Raw genomic sequence first — 25,179 nt, 5'->3', positions numbered from 1 at the left:
GGGCTTCCATGCCAGATTATATGTATAATGCAAAAGCACAAATATGGTGCCCGGCCAGTGTTGCTCAGTTGTTGAGTGTCTACCTATGAACCATTAGGTCACAGTTCAATTCCCAGTCAGGGCACATGCCCAGGTTATGGGCTCAATCCCCATTGGGGGCTGTGCAGGAGGCAGCCAATCAATGATTCTCTCAATGTTTCTATCTCTTTCCCTCTCCCTCCCTCTCCTTGAAATCAACAAAAACATATGTTTTAAAAATGAGAGAGAAAAAAATTGCACATGTAGGAAAGGCACAGTCTCTAACTCTCTGGGAGCCTTGGACAAAGCCTGAGGTTCTATGAGCATATTTTCCTCCTGTGTAAATGAACACATTGAACTCCATGACCTCCAGAGCCTTGCTGTGATGGTATTCATTCTCTCCCTCTGCAGGCAATGTTGGGACGAAGCAACGGGGAATCTTCCAGGAAGAAGGATGAAGAAGAAGTTCAGAGCAGGCACCGGTTAATCCCCTTGGGCAGAAAAATCTACGAGTTCTACAATGCCCCCATCGTGAAGTTCTGGTTCTACACTGTAAGTATCTTGCCTTTTCTTCTTCCTGAGGGATGACCACAAGGAGCCAACGTCAATTTCTCACGAACCTGGGTGGTGTCCTCTGTGAGTCATAGTATGAAGACCACAAAGGCATAAACAAAAACTCTAGGGAGACCTTGCTTTTTCCAATCGCTTAGAAAGACTTGTGGAGTCTGTGAGCCAGCTTCCATAGCATCTACATTTCTGCTCCTTGCAGAAAATAAATAGTAAAAGCGAGAACTTATAGAAATAGAGGCGAGATGAGTATGAATCTAGTCTAGCAGGAAAATAGATGTCATTTTATAAAATGCTTCCCTGTTCTAGGTGGATGAGTGCTGGATTAGAGTTCCTGGTTGCATATTTTTTGCTTGTTTGTTTTGTGTGTGTGTGTGTTTTTTTTGGGGGGGGGGGGAGGGGGGAGACATTGATTTTTGTTGTTCCACTTATTTATGCATTCAATGGTTGATTCTTGTCTGTGCCCTGACCAGGGATCGAACCTGCAACGTTGGCATATCAGGACAACTCTCTAACCAACTGAGTTACCCGGCCAGGGCTTCAGAGTTGCCTATTTTAGATGCCAGTGCTGGGTGTGGGGGACGTTGGTGGGTATGGGCTGAGCAGAGGGGTAGGAGTAACACCACTGAAGATGAGTAGCGTTAGTGTGTCATCACTCCCCATCTGGTAGTGTCATCGGACAACCTTTCTTGCTCTGACCCAGTTAACATGCAAACAAAGCAGCAGCAACCACTAAAGCAAACTGCAATCATGGCAAATACTGTTCAGTGAGCGCACCCTGCAGACATTTTCTGCCCCTAAGATGAAAGACTGTCCCTGAAACAGCCTCCTGATGTGGTAGAAATGGCTCGACTGTTGGGTTTCTACTTCTACTTTTCAATGATATTTTAAGTTTGAGCTGTGGCCCAGGTCATGTCTGCTTCTCTCCGGCCACAGTGGAGCTGTGCCAGGTGAAGGAGGGTACGTCTGTATTTTCGGCCTTTCTCACAAGCAGCTACATACCAGTCACTGAGTCAGCAACAGGATAACCCGCGTCTGAGGCCACAGTGACTCAAGCGACCAGATGAGGTGCTTTTCGTGCGGCCCCGTATGCTAACCCTGTGTGCTGGCTTTAAATGTGGCTTTCTCGGCACTGTGGACATTTGGGGCAGAGTAATTCTTGGTTAAGGAGGCCTGTCCTGTGCATTGTAGCAGCACATTGGCCACTTCACGCCCCAATTGTGCACTGTCCCCACACACTGCCCAATGTCCCCTTGTGGGGTAAAATCGCCCCCAGTTGAAAACCCCTGCTTGAACGTACAGTCTTGAGAGAGGATGGGATATTATCAAAATATAAAGATTGGGCTTTTTTTAGGGAAGCAAAATTTAAATATATTAATATTTTTTAAAATCTCTCTTAAAAAATAATAACGAAGGCATGGAAAGATTATTTCTATGCATGTGTATATACAGATGTTGGTTATTTTTAGCTTGCAGAAAAGGACTTAGTAGTGACAAGCATGGACTTGGGAGTCAGACAGCCTGAGTAGAAATCCTGTCTTAGTAAAGTAACTTGTGACTTCAAGCCAGTTCCTTTAGTACTTTGTCCCCAGCTTCCTTAAGATAGGGGGTAATCACAGTGCCTGCTGTAGCAGGTTTAGTAAAGATTGGATGTGTTAAAACGTGTAAAGCACTGAGACAGGGCCTGAGAGCACATGTTCTTCCTAGGCTAGTTCCACTGCGGAGCAAGAGTTAGCGTTTCATCATCCGCCCACTCAACAATAGTAAAGTATCAGTTATTGAACACCTACTATGAGGCACTCACTGTTCTAGGTGTTCATATACACTTTCCCTAATCTAATAGTTTCATCAAGGTAATATTTTCACTGCATTTTGCTCAGGTCTGTCCTTCCTCTTATTCTAGGGCTGCCGCGGTGTCTCGCCTAGAATAGGGCTTGACGAGCTGGAACCCACGGGCCCAATCCAGCCACTGCCTGTTATTGTGGCCTGTGAGCTAAGAATGGATTTACATTCTTAAAGAGTTAAAACAAAATCAAAGGAAGGATCTTCTGTGACACATAAAAATTATATAAAATTTACATTGCAGTGTCCATAAATAAAGTTTTATTAGAGCACAGCCAATTCACTCATTCACCTACACCCTGGCTGCTTTTATGCTATTGAGTGGATTACTTGCTTCAGAGCCCATCAGGTCAACAAAGCGTTAAAACGATCTGGCCCTTTGCAAAACATTTGCAGGTCCCGGGCTGAGAGCAGAAACCAAGCCAGTCGGAGAATTACCCATCCCTTTATGAAGAGCGCTCCCTTCTCTGGTCCTTCCCAGGCATTTCTCTTTTTTTCTTGACCTGTGTTCTGTATTCATTTTATTTCCTTGATTACTCCAGTCCCCATTTTTTCATCTGAGGCAAGTTGTTAGCCAAGAAAGTTTTTAAATCACAAATGCCCTGGTTCTCAGCCTTGGCTACACATTAATGAAATTCTGGCGGCATTGGTCTGGGGCACAGCCTGGGCACCAGGATATTTCAGAGCTCCCAGGCTGTCGCAATGAGCAGCCCGAACTGGCAACCACCACCCCAGAGGGAGGGCTAGTTTTTAGCCCAGTGTTTCCATCACGATAAGGGATTTGTTGGAAATGCAAATCCGGGCCCCATCACAGACCCACTAAATTGAGTGTGCAGGGCGAGGAGCCTGAGGAGCTGTGTGTAACAAGCTTCCCAGGTGAGCCTGGTGGTCCGGGAAACGGGATGCACTGCTTTCCTTGTTTCATAGGCGCTGGCGGGGAAGCCGCCTCTCTGAGGAGTGGGGGCGTATCCGCTCCTTCCGCCTGGCTGGCTGGATCAGCCTCAGGAATCCCATCAGACTGGATGCTCCGGGCATGTTCGATTGCGTTTACACGATTTTCAGAAATCCATGTTTATGTATTGACAAAACCCAACCTCAAGGAAGTAAATGGAGATGGGGGGGTGTCAACCTTTTAAATCCCCGGGATGCTTCACCGTAAAGGTCAGCTTTAGGTCAACAGGCCATGTGCTTTGTTGCGTTCTCTTCTGTAAGAGTGTTTCCCAGCCTTAATCCCAAAAGTAGCCCCTTCTGCACACTCAAGGTCCTGAAAGTGGAACACACCTCACTTGCACATAACCTCACTCTGTGTCATAGCGAGTTTCTGGAGGAGCAGGTTGGGTCCCCTTCTGCTCCAAGAGGAAAGGAGGGAGGGACCCAGCTGGCTCGCAGTCCACGTCTGTGATCAGAGCCGGCTTCAAGTGCCCATGAGAGAGGATGCCAATTCAAGGTGTGACATGGCCCCAGGTCAGAGGGCATCAGCAGGGACGGACTCCTTCCTATAAAAACGCCATGTGCCGCCTCCACTCTCTAGGGGCAGTAGGAATAGGAGGCAAGGAATGGCACAGCCCCACCGGGATCCACAGGCAGCTGCGGCAGGCTTTGGTGCTTGCGTTTCATGGTTTAGGAGTCATACATCTTGGTTAATGGGAAATTTCTAAAAAGGATATATAAGCATACCAATTCTTATAGGATTCCCGCTGGCTTAACTAAGAATCATAAGGTTATATTCCTTTTCAAGGCTTTGACATTCTACATAGAGTTTGTTAAAACTCACAAAATATGTGTGTGAATACACACACACACACACACACACACACACACCATTAGAGTATGTCATGTTGAGGTCTGCAGCCGGCTCCATGAACCTCGGCAAGTTCTAAGATAGGTTGTTTCCAGCTCAGCGGCTGCTCCTCTGCTGTGCTGTTTAAACGTGCTCAAAGCCCTGCTTGTGGAGGTTAGCCACCATCCACTGAGCCCCTGCACTGCGTCAGGAGCTAAATGCATATCCCCTCTCACAAACACCCCAAAGCTTTCAAAGCTCTGTAAAGCCAGGAGCAGTCATCTCCATTTCCCCGAATGGAGGCCCAGGCAGGTGAAGTGAAATCACAAAATGATGCAGCCAGCAAGTACTTGAGATAGGACTGAAATCCAAGTTTGACTGACTTCTGTGTCTACATTCCTTTCCCCAAACACTATTCCTTCCACCAAACAAATACGCTAGGCCAGTGGTCGGCAAACTCATTGGTCAACAGAGCCAAATACCAACAGTACAACGATTGAAATTTCTTTTGAGAGCCAAATTTTTTAAACTTAAACTATATAGGTAGGTACATTGTTATTAACTTCATTAGGGTACTCCTAAGGCTTAGGAAGAGCCACACTCAAGGGGCCAAAGAGCCGCATGTGGCTCGTGAGCCGCAGTTTGCCGACCACGGCGCTAGGCCCGTGTTCGGAGCACAGAGGCAGGTGGGAGGAGTTACAGGCACACCTCGTTTTATTGCGCTTGGCTTTATTGCCCTTCCCAGATGCTGTGTCTCTTACAAATTGAAGGCAAGACCCTCCCCCGGCAAAAAGACGATGATTGGCTTTATTGTGGCCCTGCTTCGCTGCAGGGGTCTGGAACTGAACTGCAGGGTCTCCGGTTGTTGGCCTGTACTTAAGTACTAACATGCAGAGGCCCTGAAAGAGGTAGTGTGACAAGAGAAGATGCTGCTTTGTGATGTCTTGCAATGAATTGGGTAAAATAAAAACCAGGGCAGTTAACAAGACTCACTTCACCTGGAAGTAACAGAATATGATCCAACAGGAGAAGGAAGCAACAAGAAAGGGAGAAGGGTTTCAGGTCAGAAGGAGGCTGAGAGTACATTTTAGAGTTTAACCATCGAAGTCCTTTTTTCGCCGCTTGTAAAATGCCATATGCACGGGGGCTAGAGTGTGTGATGGTAAACAGCAACCAGGTGACCAACCAAATGCCATTTTAAACACCACCCCACAGGATTTCAGGTCGAGTAGACTCTTCAGGTGAGGGTTCAGGATGTGCTAATGATCCTGAGGGAGTGGGGGAGGGGCTGAGTCCTGGGTTAAAATGGCAGCCCCTGAGGGGGTGGGTGTACACAGCAAACCTCCCAGGTGGAGAATGAGCCCTGTGGGCCCTCCAGCACCCCCAAAACTGCTCTCCTGCTGCCATATGTGATCTCACTGAACCCCAGCCTAAATGCCTACCCTTCAAGAGATGAGAAATCATACAGCTGTATTTATAAATGTGTCAACATAATAGGATCTCCGGAAATACCTTTGACTCATATTAAGAATCTATGCATTTACAGGAGAAAGAAAAGGAAAGAAAGAAAGAAAGAAAGAAAGAAAGAAAGAAAGAAAGAAAGAAAGAGGCATTTCTCTAGCTCTGTAGGCTGCCAGTTTCTCCTTGTATCTCCAGAACCTCAAGGCCTTGATCCTTTGCCCACCTTGTGCCCCATTTGCTATGCAGGCTCCAAAGAGTACAGAAGATTTGAATAAACTCACTCTTCCTTCCTACTCACAGCCCCTCAGGCCCCTGAGCCAGCAAGTGCCTTCCTCAGCTTGAAGCTTTGCCTAGAAAAGGTTTAACTTACATGCCATTCCCCCTAGGTGGGTCTTCCCTCCTAGGCTCCCAGCCCCTGTGCAAGAACCCACCAGCCCTTCTACATTCCGGCCATGTAGACACAGCTGAATCCACCAGGGACGTCACCAAACCTGAACCCCGAGGCTCCCAGGGACACCGGGCGAGCGAGCCAGCCAGTCCCAACAGGGTTCAGTCTCTGATGCCAGCGCCTCATGAGCTCACTCCAAGCTACACTCAGCCACACAGAACGGCCACACAATCGGCCATTTCTCTCAAAAACATTGCTTTGTTTTATCTTGTTTTGTTTCAAAGAAGCAGAAACCAGGAAGGAATATTCCAACTTGAATTGGGCGGGAAGGTGGTGCAATGAGAAACAGGTAAAACCCTGCCAGGGCACCGTCAGGCCAACCATCCTAAGGTAGGAGGCGGTGGGGGGAAAGAGACAGTATCTCAGAAGAGAATTCAAGTCAGGCTTCTAGATAAAGTCCAGGCTATTTTTGTGTTGGCTTGACCGATTTACAAGTATAGCAAGCGTCTTCTTTTCCTTCTTACCGACATTCAATCCACCTGGCACTCATCAGGCAACGATCCACTGTGCTGCCCTAGTTCAAGAACCTGGAGCTCACACATGAGCAAGCCCAGCTCTGGGGCGAAGAGGTTCCCTTTTTAGCCAGGGAGACACGAGAGCCTGGGTCCTTGCAAAACGAAGTGATGCGTCATGACACAGAGACCAATGTAAGAGTCAAAAGGGAGGCTGCATATCAAATTATTTCCAATGTTACCATCTTTTTATATCCTTTGGAGAGTTTAGAGCTTTGAAGTTCATGAGTTCCGAGTCCCGCTCGCTGACCTTGTTCTTGTCCGGCCGTGAGGTAGCCTTGCCCAAGGGCAGGGCTCCAGGGCCTTCGCAGCCAGAGCACCATATTGTGTTTCCTTACAGCTGGCGTACATCGGATACCTGATGCTCTTCAACTATATCGTGTTAGTGAAGATGGAGCGCTGGCCTTCCACCCAGGAATGGATCGTTATTTCCTACATTTTCACCCTGGGAATAGAAAAGATGAGAGAGGTAATTACTTTCATAAAAAAGAACTGAGGGAAAAGACGGTGGTTGGTTACATCTGTGCATGGAGGGGAGAGGGGGACGCTCCCGATCCAAGCAAATCCAGAACATTAAAGAGAATGTTCTCTAATGTGGCCACAGAAATGTGGACGAGGCTTCGAGGGCTGCAGACAAGCCCGGGGGAGGCCTCCAGTGTGTTCCCAGGGTCATCACTCCATGAGCCCTAAGGATTAGTCCATTTCCTGCTCACATGGCATTTGCCCGAGGAATCCCTCAAGTTGTTTTCAACACTGTTTACAGGTGTGTTTGTTTTTAAATATATTTTTATTGATTTCAGAGAGGAAGGGAGAGGGAGAGAGAGGTAGAAACATCAATGATGAGAGAAAAACCATTGGTCGGCTGCCTCCTACATGCCCCACACTGGGAATTGATCTGGCAACCCGGGCATGTGCCCTGACGGGGAATCGAACCGTGACTACCTGGTTCATAGGTCAATGCTCAACCACTGATCCACACTGGCTGGGCTGTTTACAAGTGTTTACTTCTCCCTATAAACATGACTTTTTAAGTTTTTCCACTTTTTATCCTTTTATTTTAATCTTTAAATCTTTCCGATTTTAACTCCCATTGCAAACCCCTCCCTCTGGGTGTCTCTTTGGACACAGTGCGCCAATACCTATGATTCTCCAAGTGCATTTCAGCCGCTCTAGGAAGTTAATTTGTTCTCTGATTTATTCCTTCTCACTATTTGTTATGTACTTGCTGGGCACCAGCCCTGGGCGTCACTGGAATGAATTGAGCATATTTCTCACCCTTCAGGTTGAGAGTGTAGGTCCCTCTCTTCCCCCCACCCCTCCTTGGAGTTAAAGAAGCCATCATAACACCACCCCCACATGACAGTTAAGTCAGCCTCAGAGGCCATCACATTCAGAACGGCTCAAACGAATGAAAGTCCACCAGAGGGCGCTGCAACCCTATTCAAAGCCTCCCCAAGCTCCCGTTCCCAAACCCATAGGGAAGGCAGGCTTGTGGGTATGATTCCTCTGCGTTTCCCCCTGACACTGCACTGCAGGCGAGGCCTTTCCTGGAAGAATGCTCCTGTCAAGTCTCCTGCTCCCTCTATCCCGAACATCCTCCTCTCTGTACTACAGTGAGTGGGGAAATAATATTGAGTTCCAGGGGAAAAAGGATTCCTGCGAATCCACAAATCCACCATTGTTTTCATTACAAAAACAGCTTAGAAGGCCCTTACTAGCTTAGGTCTCAGCTCTGGAATGCTCTCCTATAGAGGGAAAGATGCAGTATTTATTAGACCCCTTCCTATTGAGAACGTAAAAAAAATCTCATATACTAGTGTGTGTGTGTGTATATTTCAAGCCCTTCTCCTGGGTTTCTAAACTGCTTTGGGAATGTTTAAACTCTAACCAGCATGCCCCATCCTGAGAGTTTGGCTGTGCGTACACTACTCCCATTTTATAAGGGACTCGACTTATTTATTTATCTTTAATCCTTGCCCTCTTGCCTTGCTCTGACCAGTCCATAGGCCTCTACTTCCTGACCAGGGTGTGGCTTTTTGCGTACATTTGCCGTGCGTGGTCTTTGCGCGGCCCTCTGAGCACTGAGACCTCCTCCCGCTAAGGACTCGGTCGCTGCAGAGTGGCAGCTCGCTCCCCCGTGGTTTGCCGCCCAGATGCACCTCCTTCCCTGCGATAAGCAGAAAAGGGAAAGACTAGAGCGAGGAGGCTGGACTGTCTCCAGGGACGGGCCTGGAAGAAGACAGGGAGCAGCCTGTACTCCACAGCCTGTTCTGGAAGACGCGGCCAAGCAGGCGGGCTGCCAGGAACCTCGGGCTGCATATCCATTTCTCCTGAGGTGGCATGTAATAGCAGAGGGCTCGGAGCCCGGGTCAGCGGGGGGTCAGCGGGGGTCAGCGGGGGTCAGCAGGAGAGCCCTGGCTTCTGAGGAAGCTGTGAGGTCAGAGGACCTACCACTTCAGTGTCTGACCTTGTCCTCTTCAGCCTGGGGAGGCAGCCCCCTCCTGCCCACCCCGTGGCCCTGAACCCCTTCGAGAAATGCTCAGCTGCCAAGAGAGCAAAGACCCCACAGGTCCCTCCTTGCAGTCAGCACGCAGGCCCGCAAGATCTCAGGTGCAAGACCCTGGAAACATGGCCAAGTTTGCAGGCTTCTGAGGAGGGATCTACAAGGCTTGTGGTTTCGCAAGCTGCCCTCCCATTCCCAGAACCACATACTTCTGCGTGTAGTCACCCAAACAAGCCCTGGTAATCCCTTAGTAGCGCGGGACTGTTTACAGCGTGTGCTGGTAGACATTGTCTCATGGGGTCCTCCCCACCGCTGTGAGGTCAACGGGGCTGTTCTGACATCCCCACTTCACGGTCATGGAAAGTACTGGTAAGACTCAGGGTTTGTTTGGGCTGTTTTTCTGTATTCCACAGCTGGAAAGGGGACTAGGTCTTAAACTTGACTAGTCCCCCTCTAGGCCCGCCCATTGTTCTTTCGGTGGGTGCCAACCCGGGATCCTCCTCGAGCCCCAGGGTCCTGAGAGGTGCCTCTGAGGCCGCTGGAGAAGTGACAGGGGCGGAGGGTGGGGCTCGACTTTCCACTCCAGCTTCACCTCCAGCCAGTTAGCTTGTCACTTTTTATTTTTTTAATGTTGGGAAATCACAAGAATATTTTCACTGTTTAAAAAGCCATACTATAGCCCTAGCCAGTTTGGCTCAGTGGATAGAGTGTTGACCTGTGGACTAAAGGGTCCCGGGCTCAATTCCAGTCAAGGGCACATGCCAAGGATGTGGGCTCAATCCCCAATAGGGGGCATGCAGGAGGCAGCCAATCAATGATTCTCTCTCATCATTGATATTTCTCTCTCCCTTCCTCTCTGAAAAATCAAAAAATATATATATATTTTAATGAATAAATGAAAAATGATACTGTAAAGCTTGTGTTGAACACTTTTAGGAAAGTGTGGGCAAAGGATTAGAGAAACTCGTGGCCCCTCCTCCTTGCCCCCACAGGTGCACACACAGATTTTTGCCCACATAGGGTGGAGTGGGGGTGAGAAGCCACCAGGACAACAGCAACTGCGGGAATTCCTGATGGAGGGGGCAGTGGTTATCAATCTGTGATCACCAGCTTCACCTGGGAATTTGTTAGAAAAGTAAATCCTCAAGCCCCACACCAGGCAAACTGAAGCAGAAATGCCAGGCATAGGGCCCAGCCACCTGTGGTCCCCCAGGTAATCCTGATGCACGCTAACGGTTAAGAAGCCCTGGTTTAGGAATGAGGCTAGCAGGTGGCTCCTGGTAGCTTGCTTAGCCTTCCAAGCCCTCGTCCTAACTTACAATGGCCTCCCTTCCTTATTATTTCAGGCCAAAGTAAGCCATAAAGAGGGATAGGCCAATTCAAATACATAGCTGCAGATTAGAACTGTCCCCCATCCTTTCTCTCTCCTTTGAGAGGTTCTGAGTTGGGAAAGGGGTGGGTCATAAGTCAAAGAGATGGAAGCTCAGGGGTAAACACAAATGATTCCTACAAGTAGCCCTGTTACGTCGCCTCAGGAGGCTGGCTTCCCTGGCCCCTCGTATCCTGGGGCAGGCTGTGGGACGGGATGGGTGGCAAATCCTGCTATGTATCTGTTCATTTCATAGAGTGTGTGTGAGCAAAAAGGCTCCTCTAGAATTAAGCTAAGTCGGAGCCCCACCCAGCAGTAAAAGGGACTGGAGAATTGCTGTGAGTTGTCTTTGCAACAATCAGTCAGTCCACAAATATTTTTTGAGTATTATGTAATAGGCTCTGGGGAACACAGGGTCTACCCTCAGAATTTAGAGTCTAGTGGAGAGAGATGATGGATGGAAAATAGGTAGCTGATAGATAGATAGATAGATAGATAAACGGACAGACACATAGGCACACATACGATACATGCACACAGAAGTTAATTTCATATAGTGATAAAATCTTCAAAAAATAGAATAGAGTAACAGAGAGTGACTTGGGGCTGTGGAGACCACTGCAGGGAAGGCACAAAAGGAAGGTCGCCTAAGAAGGCAAAACGTGAACAGAGACCTTGAGGATGAGGATGAGGAGAAGCCAAACATGTAAAAATCTGGGAGAAGAAAAATGCCCAACAGAAGGAACAAGTGCCAATGGCCTGCGCCTAGAATGGACTTGCCATGCTTAAGAGCAGACCGTCATGGCTGCAGGATGGGGAATGAGGAGAGCATGGTGGGCCATCAAATGAGGTCACATCAAGGAGCTTGGATCTTTCTCTGTAATGAAAGCATCAGATGATTGGAGCATTCAGTTATCAAAATTGGCTTTAGTATTTATTGTTCTTGTTTATCTCTCAAGTCTCTCTCTTTTTAAATTGAGGTGTAATTTACTTGTAAGGAAATGAACAACTTGTAAGAGTACAGCTTGATGAGTTTTTACCTATACATACAACTGTGGAATCCCCACCCAGAGCATGGCTTCCGTTTGTAAAGAGTATGCTGCTCAGAGAATGGGTTGAGGCAGCTCAGGCAACAGTGGCGGCAGGGATGCCAGTTAGAAGGCTGTGGCAGTCATCTGGGAGATGTGATGGGGCTTACAATGGAGTGGCAGCAGTGGAGGTGGTGAGAAGTGCTTGGATTGGGTTGGATTTAGAAATAGAGGTGATAGGACATGTTGATGTAAAGAATCTGGTGTGAAAGAGGAGAATAAAGGGGTCCTCCAAGATGGTGGTCTGAGTAATTCAATAGGGTGGTGCTGTTGGCTTAGATGGAGGAGGATTTCAGAGCTTTCTGGGCTATTAGGGCTCAATCATTTTATAGGGGAAACCCTAATTCGTGTCTAGGAATTGTAAGGCAACCCTAAAGATCAAACTTATTACTTATGTCTGCCTCTGGAATATTTGCCTCTGGATGGCTCACACTTTGCCCAGTTGTACATTGACAGCATGCAAGTATTCCAGTAGACACAGAAAAAAACAAGCTACAGTTGTCAATTAATAGGCCAAGCAATTTGCCACTGGGCTGAGAATATAGACCACAATCCTAACTAGCCCCACTCCCTTCCTTGCCCCTTAGATTCTGATGTCAGAGCCAGGGAAGTTGCTACAGAAAGTGAAGGTATGGCTGCAGGAGTACTGGAATGTCACGGACCTCATAGCCATCCTTCTGTTCTCTGTTGGGATGATCCTTCGTCTCCAAGACCAGCCCTTCAGGAGCGATGGGAGGGTCATCTATTGTGTGAACATCATTTATTGGTATATCCGTCTGTTGGACATCTTCGGCGTGAACAAATACTTGGGCCCATACGTAATGATGATTGGAAAAATGGTAAGTAGAATTCTCTGATTCCATGTGATAAATTCTCAAATGAGGAGTGGTAATAATAGGAAGAGGGAGGTAATTCATTTGGGCCTGCTGTCAAGGTCTAACTGATATGGTCCTGGGGGTGTTTTATTTTTTAATCCCTTTTGCGTGTTCTGGAGTTTGACTACATCTATATACATAACTGGACAATCAGCCATCGCTCACACATTTACTTACTGAAAACTATATAAAGAGTATATATTTTGTGCCAAGCACTGGACTAGGATTTAGGTATACAAATTCCATGAGATTGAAGATAGGAGGAAGAGAAGTAATTACCATTCAGTGTGAGAATGCTGTAATAGACATGTACATAAAGTACAATAGGAACATAGAAAAGAGAGTGAAGGTCAGGGAGGGTTTCAAATGGAGGTTATATTTTTGCTAGATCTTGGAGGAGTAAGTCTCCACTCCAAATATGTAACAGATTTTTAAGATTTTTAACATTACTTTTTTTTTAATGAAGTGCTAAGAAAATGCCTTTCCCTACGCAAAGAGAAGAAAAACATCATTTATTTGAATTCAGTTGTTAGGTTGTGCTCGAATTGACCATTAAGTTCTATCACTATATCATGTGTCTTATTACACTACTGGAAAATGATGTCTGTTAAAAACTAGGTTCTATGATGATGCCCTACTTATCTTTTTTTTTTTTTAATGAATCCCAAGTGGCAAACTAATATGCTTCCCACAATGGCTGTGGAATTGTTCCAACTTCTTGGCCACATCAGTTTCCAGACCTCCATAAAGACCAAGCCCTAGGGGAACAGCATTAGTGTGAACCTGGGAGAGCCCAAGTAAACCAGCTCCCTCTCCAGACTCACCAGAGGAAGAATCAGAGCCTGAGTTGTTTTGGTTTTTCTAAGTCAGTTTTTCCACTTTTCTCAGTATATCTTCTATTTCACCCTTACAGCACAAATGTGGAAAAGAAAAGGCAATTATTCTATAATGCCAAACACCTCTTATCGAAAAGCCTCCTCGTTAGTAACCTCCACTCCACTTCCATTTATGAGCTATTGAAACCAACAATTGGTCAATAGGTGTTCTTTATCATTCTTACTCAAGTTTTAAAATAATATACGTTATTTCTGCTTACCTTTCAGTCAACAAATCAATATTTATTACGTGAATGTGTGTGAAACTCTACTAAAAGGAATCTTAAGTAACCAACTCTTCCTACAAAAGCACTGACAAAGTCATGCAAAGAGAGGGAAAACTTGAATCCAAAAGGAAGGGGTGATGACACCTTGATCAATTCATTTAACCTCTTTGAAACTCAGTTTAATCATTTCTTAAGTAGTTATAATAGATGCAGAGCTTGTAAGGTTGTTGTGATGATTAGAAATTACACATGTTAAATAGCCAACAGTAGGTGGCTCATAGTAGGTAGTTGATAAATTCTGTTATTATGTTCATATTATATCTGTTAAAATACAATGAAATGGGAAGAAATTGGTGAGTATAGTTATTCTGCTCTATTCCTAACACTTTTGTACAAAAGCTTGGTGTGTGTAACAACAGCATTGTTTAGGGAAGATATTCCAAACCCATTCTAGAGAGGAAAAACTTAAATTGAACAAGCTTGAATTTAAGACTAATCCCAAAACTGTATCCCAGTTCATTTGGGTATTTTGGATAGAAAAAAAGAAAAGCATCTTACTCTATTACACTGCCTGTTATATAATCTTCTTTCTACTTCAGTAGTGAATTTGAGATTGTGGTGAAAATTCCTGTGTCTAAAAGCAGAGTCTCAATTTAGAGTCTACGGGAGACATTTAGAAGGGAGGATCAGTGGACCCTTTACCTAAGTTATATATAAAAATATGTGAGTGTATGAATTTTCCGAGCAGAGAGGAGAAGCTTCCAATGAGATTGTCAAATGGATTCTTAAATGGGCCCAATGAAAGTGAAGGACTGTAACAGCTATAAAATTAGGCCAAATTTTCTCAATCTTGACACTATTGATATTTTGGACTCGAATATTCATTGTTCTGGGAGGCTGTCCTGTGCATTATAGGATGTTTAGCAACATCTTCTACCCACTGATGCCAGTAGTATGTACACACATACACATACACACACACACACACTATAAATGTCTCTAAATATTGCCATATGTTCTGGGGGTGGGAGGGTGGGGTAGGGGGCAAAATATCCCCTGTTGAGAAACACTACATTGGGTGATTACATAATCTGATCGGTTGCTTTATTCTAATTAATTGTTACCTTATTTTATTTCAATAAGTAAAATCTGAAAAGACCCAAACCAACCAAATACATTACTTTAAAAAGGTTGAGTGGCATTTAAATATTTGAAATAACTAAAGTCAAACTAAAGCGGCAAGATTATTTTAAAATCCACGTCTATCATTTTAATGATGGCATAATTATCCCTTTTTTATTAGAATTAAACCTTACTATGGAATAAGCAGGAAAGACGTAGTGCATTTTCTCTACCTTCTAACTTATGAATGATTTCATTTATCAGTCAAGAATAAGTAGAAAATGAGTATATTTGGGGGCTTTGTTCTCTACTGGGTTTTTAGGATAATTGGTTTAATAATTGAGTCACTGATCCAGAAGGTAGGTAAAATGTGCCTATAGAATTTATCAGGGAGCCAGATGGACTGCCAGGCTGGGAGGTTAACAAAATATGCCCAGATGTGATTATACTGAAAGTCCCTCAGCATTAGAGAGTTTCTATTCAGTGCTGAGCTGCCAAGTAACTGTGCCCTGTGGTCTAGGGAGAGACACAGCTGTTAAGGTACCTGAATACAATACTGATCAAGTATGATTCCCACTGATCTTTAGATCCAGGATCCCACTTCTCAGTGGGATTCTCCAAGCCTAGTGCTAAGCTTATTTATATAATGAAATATAAGAATAAAAACAACAGCAATAATAGCTTTCATTTACTATGTGCCACACTCCATGTCAGATAGGTCATCATCATTATAACCTATTTCATCACCATGAATTAAATAGTGGAATAAATTGAAATTGGGCAAGGGACAAAAGCAGGATTCCAACTTCTGTCTACCTGACTCCACAGACTGACCTTCTTCCAATTCTAATAATAATAATACATTAACATTTACTGAAAACTACCCACATGAAGCATTTCACATATTATCTCATGTAATCCTTACAAAAACAATATGCATTATTATTGTTGTTGTAATTATCACCATCTTGGAAATGAAAACAAAACAAAACAAAACACACAAGATTAAGTAAGACCACCTCGCTGTTTTTACTAGCAAAGCCAAGATGAAAAAACTCAGGTAGTCTGACACCTGAGAACCCATGCTTAGCCACTAGAGTATATACTCTTCTCTATAAAACACAATCAAAGAATATAAGAATCAGGTCTCTTAATACTGAACCAACTGGACAAATTAGCTGTAAAACATAAGTAGCCAGCCCCAGTTCTCACCCATAATGTTCTATTTCTGCACTCCGCTCTATTAGATTTTGGTATTTGAATGGAAGCTAAGACTTCTTTGAAATGTATGAAATTGAGTGTTTGGGAAGAATGTCTCTGCTCTCTGATTATTTTGATCCTTGGGGTAAATATCACAATCAATCTGAATGAAAACCGTCCTGAGAAGTTAGAACAGTTGCTATATTTACTGGCTGAGTTTTCTTGGATCAGACCAGCTCCTAAATCTCATGAGTACACACCTTCCTCTTCCCACCCCTCTTAGTCAATCTAAATAAATATAACATGAAAAACCCATTAGTGTTTCTTCATTGGTAGAACTTCTTGTAAATAAATAATGAAAGAATTTTACAAAATAAAAAAAGAGCAAAGATGAGAAGCAGACCCTTGTTTCCTATAAAACTGTTTCAACACAGCTGGCTTGCTCATTTTAAGAGAGTTCTGAGGCCTCTAAGTTGTGAAAGGAATAACTAATTGACTAGCATATATATTTTAAGGACAGTGAACAAATAAGAATTAATGTCACCTTTTGAGAGACTCTCTCTTATTTAGTTTCAAAGTCACATAATACTTGAGAGATGGATTTTGAAGTTGCCTTGAAAGTTGATAAATTGACATAAAATATATTGAGCCCCCATAAAATATATTGAGCCCCCAGTGTCCTAATGCAAACAGAAAGGCTGTAATGTTGTAATTCCAATAACAGGCACCATGGAATGCACTTTTTTAAAAGAAAATTTTAAAACTAATTTAAAGCCTTTATTATCCTTGATAAGATTACCATCAATTATCTTCATGGGTGGGCATCCTTTGAGGAAGTTTGATATCCAAGAAAAAATAGTCTTTTGTATTGGATGGTTTGATGCAAGGATAGAAACTTATCCCCAACTGGCTTACGCCCAGGAGGGATAGATAGATTTATAGCCTGCAATGATGTGATGGAACTGGCCTTAAGGGCTACTGCAGTCAGGCTCTCAACCACTGTTAGGTCTCTCTCTCTCTCTCTCTGTCTCTCTCTCTCTCTCAAATATCTGCTTCATTCACTTTGATCAGTAGTGGGGCACTTAACTCAGACACTCTGGATTAACATCATTACAGAGAGATAAAGGCAGTGCCTCTTTCCCAGCTTCAGCTGAAAAATATCCAAAGAAAGGATTCCGGTTGGATTCTTGTGTCACGTGCTTCCCTCCTATGACTGCTGTTGCCAGAGGGTGTGGTACCATGTTTAACCAGGCCTGGCCAAAATGGGTGGGAACTGTTTCTAAAAGAAGAAGGCAGTGGGTTCTGACCAGGTAAAATAATAGTTATTACATTCCCATCTATTTTTGGTGATAATAGGAAAGTACTTTGGCATATAAGAAACAGATCCCAAATTGCATGTGTCATAAAAACAAACAAAAAAAGAAAGAGAAACAAGCGATAACATTGTACTTGAAAGCAGTCAAAAGAGAATTTTATAAACATGTCAAGATGAAAATCCAACCTTTCAACAGCAGGCACAGGAATGGGCTACCTGATTCTAACGCCAATGAAAACACTCTTCCTAACTGATAGCATATGCTGCAGGAGAAGTACAGGAGGAGTGGTTCTGTAAGACAGGTTTATTGTAGAATACCACGCAATGAGGTGGGGCTACAAGGAGAAGATGGAATATGATGGATATTTGTTGGCCTAGCTTTGTTTACAAATGATTATTCTCATGAGCTTCCACTTCTTCATTAGCTTTTCAGAACTTAGAGAATTTACAACATTGCGATAATTCTTCAAATAGTTCAACTGTCCCAATTCCAGCTTTGCTAATAAGGAAGAAACCAAGAAGGACATTTGCCTCCCATGAGAGCAGAGAAAAAGTTAGTACTAAATTCATATAGATACCCAAGCTTCTATGCTACTGAACTCCTAAGTCTGGTTTTGACTAGGTCCCATAGACAACAATGGAAAATGAAGGGGTTCCACGGGGCATATATTTGAGGATTTGTTTGTTTTTAATGATCTTTTGAGTTATTTATAGCATTCCATGGACATTGGTTTCAATAAACCAAGTTTCATTTTATCTGGACACAGCTCCCTAGCTAAACACCCCTTATCAGCATTATCCAAAGTGAGCCTCCTTCAGAGGTTCCCATCAAGGTCAGTGTCATTGGAACATTCAATCATATGAGTTTTCTTTTGTTTCTCCCTCTGCTTCCCCACCCTTCCAGATGATAGACATGATGTACTTTGTCATCATTATGCTGGTGGTGCTGATGAGTTTTGGGGTTGCCAGGCAAGCCATTCTCTTTCCCAATGAGGAGCCATCATGGAAGTTGGCCAAGAACATCTTCTACATGCCCTATTGGATGATTTATGGGGAGGTGTTTGCGGACCAGATAGACCGTAAGCAAGTTTATGATTCTCATACACCAAAGTCAGGTATTTAACTTCAATCGGGTCATGTCTTTTCCAAGTTCATTTGTTTGTTCTCAATAAATGGCTCAAGATAGAGGACCAATTCCTAGCTTGCTATCTTGGAGGAAAAAAAAAAATTACAGAAGGTGAATATACAATTTTAGCAAAGTAATCCTCGGGTGTTTCTTCAGGTATGTCCTTTCTATGACACGAATCAACATCTGCTATGCCAAATTTGATCAAGAAATAAACCATTTAACAAGATTGAAATTCTTTGGGAATTTAAAATCCTAGGGCCATGTGTTGACTATTTCAGTATTAGTAATATATTACATCACTACTCCCCACCCCTACCCCAGCCTGTAAAAAATAAATTCCTTGGGTTTGACTTAAGAACAAATAAACAATTCTCAATTTCACCATCAGAATTCAAGAGTGAGGGCCAACATCTGCATGGTGTTTTCCTTGCACTGGAAACTATTCTCCAGCTCCTTTCCCCACTGTCTTAAATTATGCACTTTTGAGACTCCACAGAAGCTAGTATTCATTGCCTGGAAGTATGGAAAATGCCTTAGGTTATAAATTGAGTTGCTTGCTCTAAAAGCTAAACATAAAATAGTATCTATATCATGAAGTGATTTAGTGTGGGGAGCAAGCAGCAGCAGCAGCCAGGCCCCTGATGTTTCAAGCCCTAATAGGTGCTGATTCTCAATAATAAACACTCGCCTTGTATAGAGTGTGAAGATAGTTGTATCCTAGGAGTCTGTTCCAGAATTTTATTTGGACCAAATGTCAGGGCACACCAGGCATTGGGAAGTTGTTTGAGAGGAAAGCATCAGGAAAGAAAAATCTTTCGGTGTGGAGGAGTCGAATCCGAGGAGCAACTATTTCTCATTTCCCCTGAGGACTTTAGCTCTAGAAATAACATCCCTCCAACATTGTTGAATTAACATTTCTCAGACATTTTTTTGCTGACAGGCCAGCCATTTGAGCCCTGGACTGTGGACATGGATTAAGGTTACATAACCAGGTAGTAGAGCTTATTAAGAGCAAGAGCAGACTCTAGTCAGCATCCCTCTTCCACCCCCGCCAGTCCCAGGTAGGACTGAGACCAGGAAAATAAGGACAAAGCACCAAAGAGTGTGAATCCTGCAGGCCAGGGAAGAGCATGTGTCCACAGGAGACAGACCATGCCTCTACGTCATTTTCCCTTCCTTGGTGGATTTTAAACGAATACCCTTTCCCTCTCAGAATGAGTTTTCTGAGGCAAGAAGGCTAATTGAAACAAATATTCATTTCATAAGACTCAGCCAACTCACTGAGGAAGAATTTTGACTCCATCTCCTAGTTGAAATATCTTTGGTTGACAATGTGCAGTCTTTACCAAGACAGCTTTCCAGAGAAAACTCTTTTGGAATCTTCCTTTCAAATGATCCCTCGAGGCAAAACAATACTTCAAAAGCCCACCAAAGATCCTTCTCCTCAGAGACCAAATGTACTATTTCTCCCCCCAAGAAATTGCTTTTCCACTTACATTATTTTGCCTTTTCTCATTTTCCTTTGTTCCCTAAAATGAGACTCAGCCCCCCGGGTATTTTGACAAGGTAACATTTGGGGATGGGAGAGAAAGGGAGGTACAGGTGTGTTTTATGAATGGGATTCTGTCTGTCCCTCTACAAGTGGCCATTTATTGATGTTGTACTATGAACCCAGCCTAGTGCAACAGACACCACCATCTGGCTGAATAAGAGGATTTATTATTGTTATTTTAAAAGAAGGGCTGATTGTAGTTTAGAACTTGAAAACCACCCCGAATACAGAAGAGAGGTGTTTCGTGTGAGTGAAGTATGAAAATAGATTTCCCACATTGTTAATTAGATCTGTGGTGCTCTATGTGTGTGAGGATAAATTTCTACCCCAAATCCCACTATGTAACAGACCCAGCCTTGGATGCAACCTTCATGACATGCTTCCCCTAACCACTTCCTTCTTGATATTCTGAAGGAACTGTTCGAAGCCACTGTTCTAAGCTAAATCAGCCAGTTTTCTATCTAGAGTGCTAAAGAGTATTTGTCCTTTCTCAAATGGGTATAGAAAGATTTCGCCAAATCTGTCATCACATTTGACCAAGGTCATTGACTATCCCTGTCCTCTAAATTATTTGATTTTCATGCTATGGCACTGGGTGGGCCCAAGGGGGATTGGGTGACTGCCCCACCCGGTCATTCAGAACTGCCTGGGAGACCCAAGTACCAAGCTATTTGAGAAAGGTACACATCATTTATGCTGCCCTGTAGTGTCTTGCCTCTTTTCTGTGCCGTGTCTAGGTTGGTTTGTGAAGCATGTGTTCAGGCTGATCGGATCTCATATCCACCTGACCCACAGCCCTGCCCAGGGCCTACCAATTCCATGCTGCCTTGTGCCCTGTGTGGGCCCCTCCAAGTGCTGCTCATTCACACACACCTCAGAGCGACTCATTTCTAACATAATGCACGCGCTCTATATCTAACTTTTTGCTTTTAACTGCAAAATTGCTGAACCCATTTCATGTTTGGGGAAATAATCTTTCTTCATTGGGATGAATATATATGGATATATAATGGGGCCCTAGGATTGGGTTACTAACCTCCATCTTACACCTCAGAAGGGAGAACAGCTTTGATGTCCTCACTTCTGGGAGCAATGATAGTGAACAACAGATTTTCTATGTACATTTCCTTTTTGTAGTTTTCCCTAAACCCAGAGACTATCTAGTAAAGCCAAAAAAGCTAGAATAAGACTTATAAGGTTACTTTCCAAATGTATTTACAGATTAAAAGAAAAATAATAAGGAATGGAGTCACTGTAAACTCACAAAATAACATGGGTGCTTTTACCTCTAAACCAGGTTGAATTAACACAAATGATAGTCTGGCTTTAATCTCCATAATCTGTAAGAGGCTAAAATATCTGTTTTGGTGGTGGGAGCAGAAGTGAGTGCAAATACGTGGTTGGAAGCAGCAGATGGTGAAACTGGGGAAGGGACAGCAATGGGCAGCTCTGTCTGGACACTTTGACCAACACCCTGATTAACTGATGGGAATAGAACTTGCTGTTGTTGGTCTGTTTGTTTTCACTTTGTTTTTTCCAAATAGCTCAAAATCACCCCAGGTGTTTGTTATGTAAAATGCTAACTCCCTAAGACCCAGCCTAGGGGCCACCCTGAGGTGACTTAGGCTGCAGGTTGCTAAATGCTTCACTACCAAATGATGACATTCTTTTGGGCATCTCATTAAGGTGACCCATGTTGCATGGCTTCTGAGAGCTGGTCAGGATCCCACTGGAGCCCAAGTGAGGTAAAAGTCACTTAGAGAAGAGGCGCAGCAAAATCAATTTCCAGCATATTCATGCCAAGGCCAGGGCAAAGCTAGTGGGCCTCTCGCCAGCTGAGAAATCTGGTTCTGTTTGGGTCTATGAGGTACCTGGAAGTTCACCTTTGTTGGCAGATTCCTCCCACCTCTGAATGAGTGAAACGACTCTTTATTTACAAGGCATCCGTGTGTTGCCTGTCATACACACAGATTCCCTAGGCCATACCAGGACAGGGGGGAAATGAGTCATGCTCTTGAATGCATTAAACCAGGCTCTAAATTTAGTCCTTCTTTCTGCTTCTCTGAGTGTTTTTACAAGTTTGGGTAGTAATACGAAAGCACTACTTTCTACCATGACAACTTAATATTATTTGGCTGTTTCCACTCGCCCTAAATTAGCCAGTCTACTTAACGCGTGGGTCAATTTTATTTTCTCTTACTGCCTAGGGCTTTCCATCTGAAATTAATAGGTAATCTGGAATAAGAGGGGGTTCTTTTGTTGGTTTGGTTTGGTTTTGCTCTACTTAATTAATTAGTACAAAATTTTTCTATTAAAAAAATCCTCACTCTTTTGTACCCCTGTTGTCTCTGTGATGTTGACTTGATTTGAAGTGCTGTTTTTATCAGGAAACAAAGAGGATGAGTGAGCATGGAAAGCTAACACCCTCTCCTGCATTACTTTTCTGCCTCAAAGTATTTGTTCCTCTCTTCAGGTGTGGAAATTAGAATACCTCAAGGCCAGTCTCTAAAAGGTGCCTGCTTATGGTGAAACTTAGAGCAGTGTGAACAGAGAAGATGGATATTGTTATGCATTTCAATTGTTAGGCTCCAGTTCTGGGGACTCGGGCTCTGCATCTGTTTGGTATTCAGGACTGACATCTAAAGGATGCAGCGCACACTAATGCCCAACAGCTATTGCACGGGGAGTGTTGCCTGGCCAAACAAAGTATTTTGGAGAAGAAACACTTGAGACAGTGCCAACTTTTGGGAGAGGGGGAATTGTTTTGCTGGGTTTTGTTTACACAAATGGTAGGGAAGCCGGCCAATATGAGCTACCACCCCCATCTTCTGTCCCTGAAAGTCAGCTTACATTCTCGGGAATACCTACCTGACTTGTTTACAATGCACATTGAGGCTTAGTGGGTTTACAGACAGCAGCACTATCGGCAGGCAAGCCCTTGTGATGATTCAGTATGCAGCGTGATCAACATTTGTTCCACTATCATAATGTTCACTTAGCCTTTGCTCCCAGCTTGGCCTTCATTTTTAATTGGTCCATTCTTCATTCACTAGATATTTTTCTATTAATGAGCTGGACACTGAGGTATAGGGATGCACGTGACAGATAAACTGTCTTCAAGGAGCTTACAGTCCAGGAGAGTCAAACTGATATTGACAGGATTATGTGGAGATGGAGCCCAAACAAGAAAGTAGTCAGTTCTTCTGGGGTAAGAGTAGGAGCCCAATAGATATAACCTTGCAAAGAATGAGAAGGTTGGGCTGAGCCCTGAAATATGAGCAGATGTTTGCTAGGCAGAAAGGAGCAGAGGAGTGAGAGGGAGAAGAACGGCATTCCACACTGAGAGTGAGCATGGAAAGTTCCAGGCACGGCAGGTAACTTAATATGGCTGACTGTAAGATGAAGGGCAGGAGACAGGAAGCAGGACAGATGGGTCTGAAGAGAGAGACAGGAGTATAGATCTTGGAAGACTCACACTCCATGCTTGGATAATGCCATGATCTGGTATATGATTTAGTGAGAGCTATCAAGCAAAACTGTAAAGGGTCCATAAAAGGAGTTGAGATGGGAGGTGAGAGGACATTAGCTAATGCAATAGCAGTTGGGGTGGAGAAGAGACTTCAGGAAGGTGAAATCAGAAGCACCTGGACAGAAGTCAGATGGTGAAGATGGAGGTAGAGAGGGAAGTGGATGAGGATTTAAGATAAAGGAATTGAAGGTCACTCCAAGGTTTCTGGCTTAGTCTAAAACCAGCGTGTCAAACTCAAAGGCTAACGCAGGCCAAATAAACAAGGTTTAAGTTTATGTGGGCCGCAAAAAAAACCAAAAGCTTCAATTTTCATAGAAACATAGGTTTATTTTGATAGAGACATGCTAAATAAAAGGGCTAAAATAAAATGAGTCATCGTTAACATAAAATAATAGAACATTTTAATAAAATTTAATATTTTTTCTTGAACATTAACTTACCAGACACTGAATAACTGCACAAATTAATAAGCATAATGCAGAGAGAACCAAGATGGCGGCATAGGTTAACGCCGGAGTTTGCTACCTTGAACAACTACTTCAAAAGTGAAACTAAAAAACGGAACGGACATCACCCAGAACCACAGGAACGCTGGCTGAGTGGAAGTCCTACAACTAGGAGGAAAGAGAAACGCATACGGACACTCAGAGGAGGCGCAGTGCTGAAGTCAAATTCTGAGGTGCGGAGTGCGCGGAGCGGGCTGGCGGCGGAGGGCGCGGTTGGCGTTTTCAATCGGGAGGGAGTCGCAGACTCTGAGCTCCAGATACAGGCGAGTCTTTAGGGACCCAGACTCAAACGGGAGAAGCGGGACTGTCTGGCTTCGGTCAGAGCGAGTGCAGCTTTCTCTCCGAGCTTTGCAGCCGTTGCTGGGACTCAGAGAGGCAGAGCCCCTGGGAACAGGACTGAGAGCAGCCATAACTGCTCTCTCCGGCCCACCCTATTGATCCTGTGCGACCTGTCCCGCCCAAGCCCTGCACAGAGGCATTTGCTGGATAGCCTCAGGCAAATGCCAGATTAGCAGCTCCCTAGAGGACAGAAGTTCTCTCACTGCAGACACAGCTGATTCTCATAGCCACTTGGCCTGGAGGTCAAGCCCTCCCTGGTATTAGCTACAACAATCAAGGTTTAACTATAAGACTGCGCACAAAGACCACTGGGGGTGCACCAAGGAAGCATAACAAAATGCGGAGACAAAGAAACAGGACAAAATTGTCAATGGAAGATATAGAGTTCAGAACCACACTTTTAAGGTCTCTCAAGAACTGTTTAGAAGCCGCCGATAAACTTAATGAGATCTACAAGAAAACTAATGAGACCCTCAATGTTATATTGAGGAACCAACTAGAAATTAAGCATACACGGACTGAAATAACGATAATTATACAGACTCCCAACAGCAGACCAGAGGAGAGCAAGAATCAAGTCAATGATTTGAAATGCGAGGAAGCAAAAAACATCCAACCGGAAAAGCAAAATGAAAAAAGAATCCAAAAATGCGAGGATAGTGTAAGGAGCCTCTGGGACAGCTTCAAGCGTACCAACATCAGAATTATAGGGGTGCCAGAAGATGAGAGAGAGCAAGATATTGAAAACCTATTTGAAGAAATAATGACAGAAAACTTCCCCCACCTGGTGAAAGAAATGGACTTACAGGTCCAAGAAGCGCGGAGAACCCCAAACAAAAGGAATCCAAAGAGGACCACACCAAGACACATCATAATTAAAATGCCAAGAGCAAAAGACAAAGAGAGAATCTTAAAAGCAGCA

The 25,179-nt window shown here is 44.0% G+C and overlaps 1 protein-coding gene across 1 annotated transcript in view; it reads left to right on the top strand.

Moving 5' to 3' along the window:
* Positions 1 to 25,179, top strand: part of TRPM3 (transient receptor potential cation channel subfamily M member 3) — a 441,698-nt gene that overhangs the window by 365,453 nt on the left and 51,066 nt on the right. The window contains exons 19-22 of the mRNA XM_081103884.1: positions 430 to 570; positions 6,969 to 7,097; positions 12,176 to 12,427; positions 18,107 to 18,281. Coding sequence (XP_080960010.1) covers positions 430 to 570; positions 6,969 to 7,097; positions 12,176 to 12,427; positions 18,107 to 18,281 — 697 coding nt within the window. The remainder of the gene's footprint in view (positions 1 to 429; positions 571 to 6,968; positions 7,098 to 12,175; positions 12,428 to 18,106; positions 18,282 to 25,179) is intronic.

Source organism: Myotis nattereri, assembly GCF_964212035.1.
Source record: "Myotis nattereri genome assembly, chromosome: 12".
Classification (NCBI taxonomy): domain Eukaryota; kingdom Metazoa; phylum Chordata; class Mammalia; order Chiroptera; family Vespertilionidae; genus Myotis; species Myotis nattereri.
Note: the sequence above shows the minus strand (reverse complement) of the source record. Positions and strands in the feature narration are given on the sequence as shown.